General features: G+C 54.3%; 1 protein-coding gene across 1 annotated transcript in view; it reads left to right on the top strand.

Moving 5' to 3' along the window:
- Positions 1–2068, top strand: part of HMCN2 (hemicentin 2) — a 163971-nt gene that overhangs the window by 118253 nt on the left and 43650 nt on the right. Inside the window, exons 74-75 of the mRNA XM_011971201.1 lie at positions 396–517; positions 1640–1804. Of these exons, the coding sequence (XP_011826591.1) occupies positions 396–517; positions 1640–1804 (287 nt within the window). The remainder of the gene's footprint in view (positions 1–395; positions 518–1639; positions 1805–2068) is intronic.

Below are 2068 nucleotides of genomic sequence, written 5' to 3'. Positions count from 1 at the left end.
CTCCAGCCTGGGCAACAGAACCAGACTCTGTCTCCAAAAAAAAAAAAAAAAATGTCAATTTTTAAAAATTGGAAAACCGATGTAACAAACCTAGACTTAGTGAAAATGAAGTCAGTAACTAAGACTCTGAGTCGCTTTAAAGTCGTGGTTCTTACAGAAGTTATCGTAGACGGTTATTGTAACAAACGTGCAGGGTTACAGAGAAAAAGGGATGAAAATGAAAATCACTCACAAATCCGCCCGCTAGACCTTTGGGGTAGAAACTTCTAGAAGCCATTTCTAGAGTCAGGGCTGGAGGTCAGGTACAGGAAATGGGCATGAGACCCCCACAGCCAGAAAGCCACAGCTGGTCTGTCAGCCCAGCAGCCACTTGGCCGTCCATCTGTCCGCCCCAGGCTCCTGCCCTCCAACGCCCTGCTCCTTGCGGCCCCTGGCCCCCAGGACTCAGCCCAGTTTGAGTGCGTGGTGAGCAATGAGGTGGGCGAGGCCCGCAGGCTCTACCAGGTGACCGTCCATGGTGAGTCAGGGCAGAGGTGGAGGGGGACACCTGGGGTGGGGGCAGCGCCTTCCCGCCCTTGGGGGCTCTCCCTGCCTGCAGGGAATTGTGTGGCTTTTTCTTGCGCTGCACTGGACACCTCCTCCAGGAAGGCCTCTCAGATCCTCCTGGGTCACTGCTGACATAACCCCAGCTCCGGCACAGTTCCTGGCCCCTCCCAAATCCACAATGTTCTAAATTCACATCTGACCTTGTCATCACCCCCATTAAAAATCCCTCCCTCCACAGCTGCCTGCTGCCCTCAGGACAGAATGCAAGAATTCAGCTGGGCACACCAGGTCCTGTGTGGTCTGGCCCTGCCAAGCCCCCAGATTCAGTTCACGCCAGACCTGCCTCATTCCAGGGTCTAATCGAGCTGCTCAGCTTTTTGTTCCTTGCCTCAAGGACTTTGTACAGGAACACGCTTCCCCTTACTCAGCAAACACCTGCTTTCCCTTCAGATCGCAGGTTAAATGCCATTCCCCCTGGAGGTCTCCTCTGGCCTCCCCTACTTCAAGTGGGAAACCCACGAGTTACCCCCTGTGAAGTTACTAGAGGCCAGGGTCTCTAAGGAAAGCTGTATCCCACTGGGTGCAGTGGCATGTGCCTATAGTCCCAGCTACTCAGGAGGCTGAGGCGGGAGGATCGCTTGAGCCCAGGGAGTCCTGGACTATAGTGCACTATGCTGATTGGGTGTTCGCACTAAGTTCAGCATCAATATGGTGACCTCCCAGGAGCGGGGGACCATCAAGTTGCCTAAGGAAGGGTGAACCTGCCCAGGTCAGAAACAGAGCAGGTCAAGACGGGTTGATCAGCAGTAGGATCACACTTGGGATTAGCCCCTGCATTCCAGCCTGGGCAACATATTGAGACTCCATCTCTGAAAAAAATACAGTTGTTTTTTTTTTTTTAAGAAAAAAACTATAGCCCCGTGCCCAGAAGGATTTGCTGAGTGGACAAATGTGACTTCTCCCCCTGTTGCCCCACCTCACTCCTTGGCCCTTTTTCACTAACGTCACCTCGTGTACTGGCTTTACCCCCGGCCCCATGCCATGAGTTCCCCATGCACGCCAGCAGGGCCTCAAGCCTTGTCTTGGGTTTCAGTGCCTCCCACCATTGCTGACGACCAGACAGACTTCACCGTGACCATGATGGCACCCGTGGTCCTCACATGTCACAGCACGGGCGTACCAGCTCCGACTGTGTCCTGGAGCAAGGCAGGTGCCCAGCTAGGAGCTCGGGGAAGCGGCTATCGTGTCTCACCATCGGGTAAGTAAGGGTAATCCACAGAGAGAGGCAGCTGACGGGAGACTGGGAGAGCAGGCAGAGGGGGTGAAAGAAGGTCACCTGGTGGAACAGGATGGAACAATCTGGCCTGGCTCTGCCTCTCCTGGCTGTGTGACCTGGGAGGACCCTCTCGCCCTCTCTGAGCTCCATATTCTCCTCCATGCTCTGCAGTGTTGAGACCCATCAGTGGTTCCCCAAGACCCTCTGGCATACAAGTGCTATTTCATGGCGAAATAAGAAAAATAG

The sequence above is a fragment of the Mandrillus leucophaeus genome, unplaced genomic scaffold (genome assembly GCF_000951045.1).
Source record: "Mandrillus leucophaeus isolate KB7577 unplaced genomic scaffold, Mleu.le_1.0 Scaffold99, whole genome shotgun sequence".
Classification (NCBI taxonomy): domain Eukaryota; kingdom Metazoa; phylum Chordata; class Mammalia; order Primates; family Cercopithecidae; genus Mandrillus; species Mandrillus leucophaeus.
The sequence above is the reverse complement of the archived record's forward strand: the minus strand, read 5'-3'. Positions and strand labels throughout refer to the sequence as shown.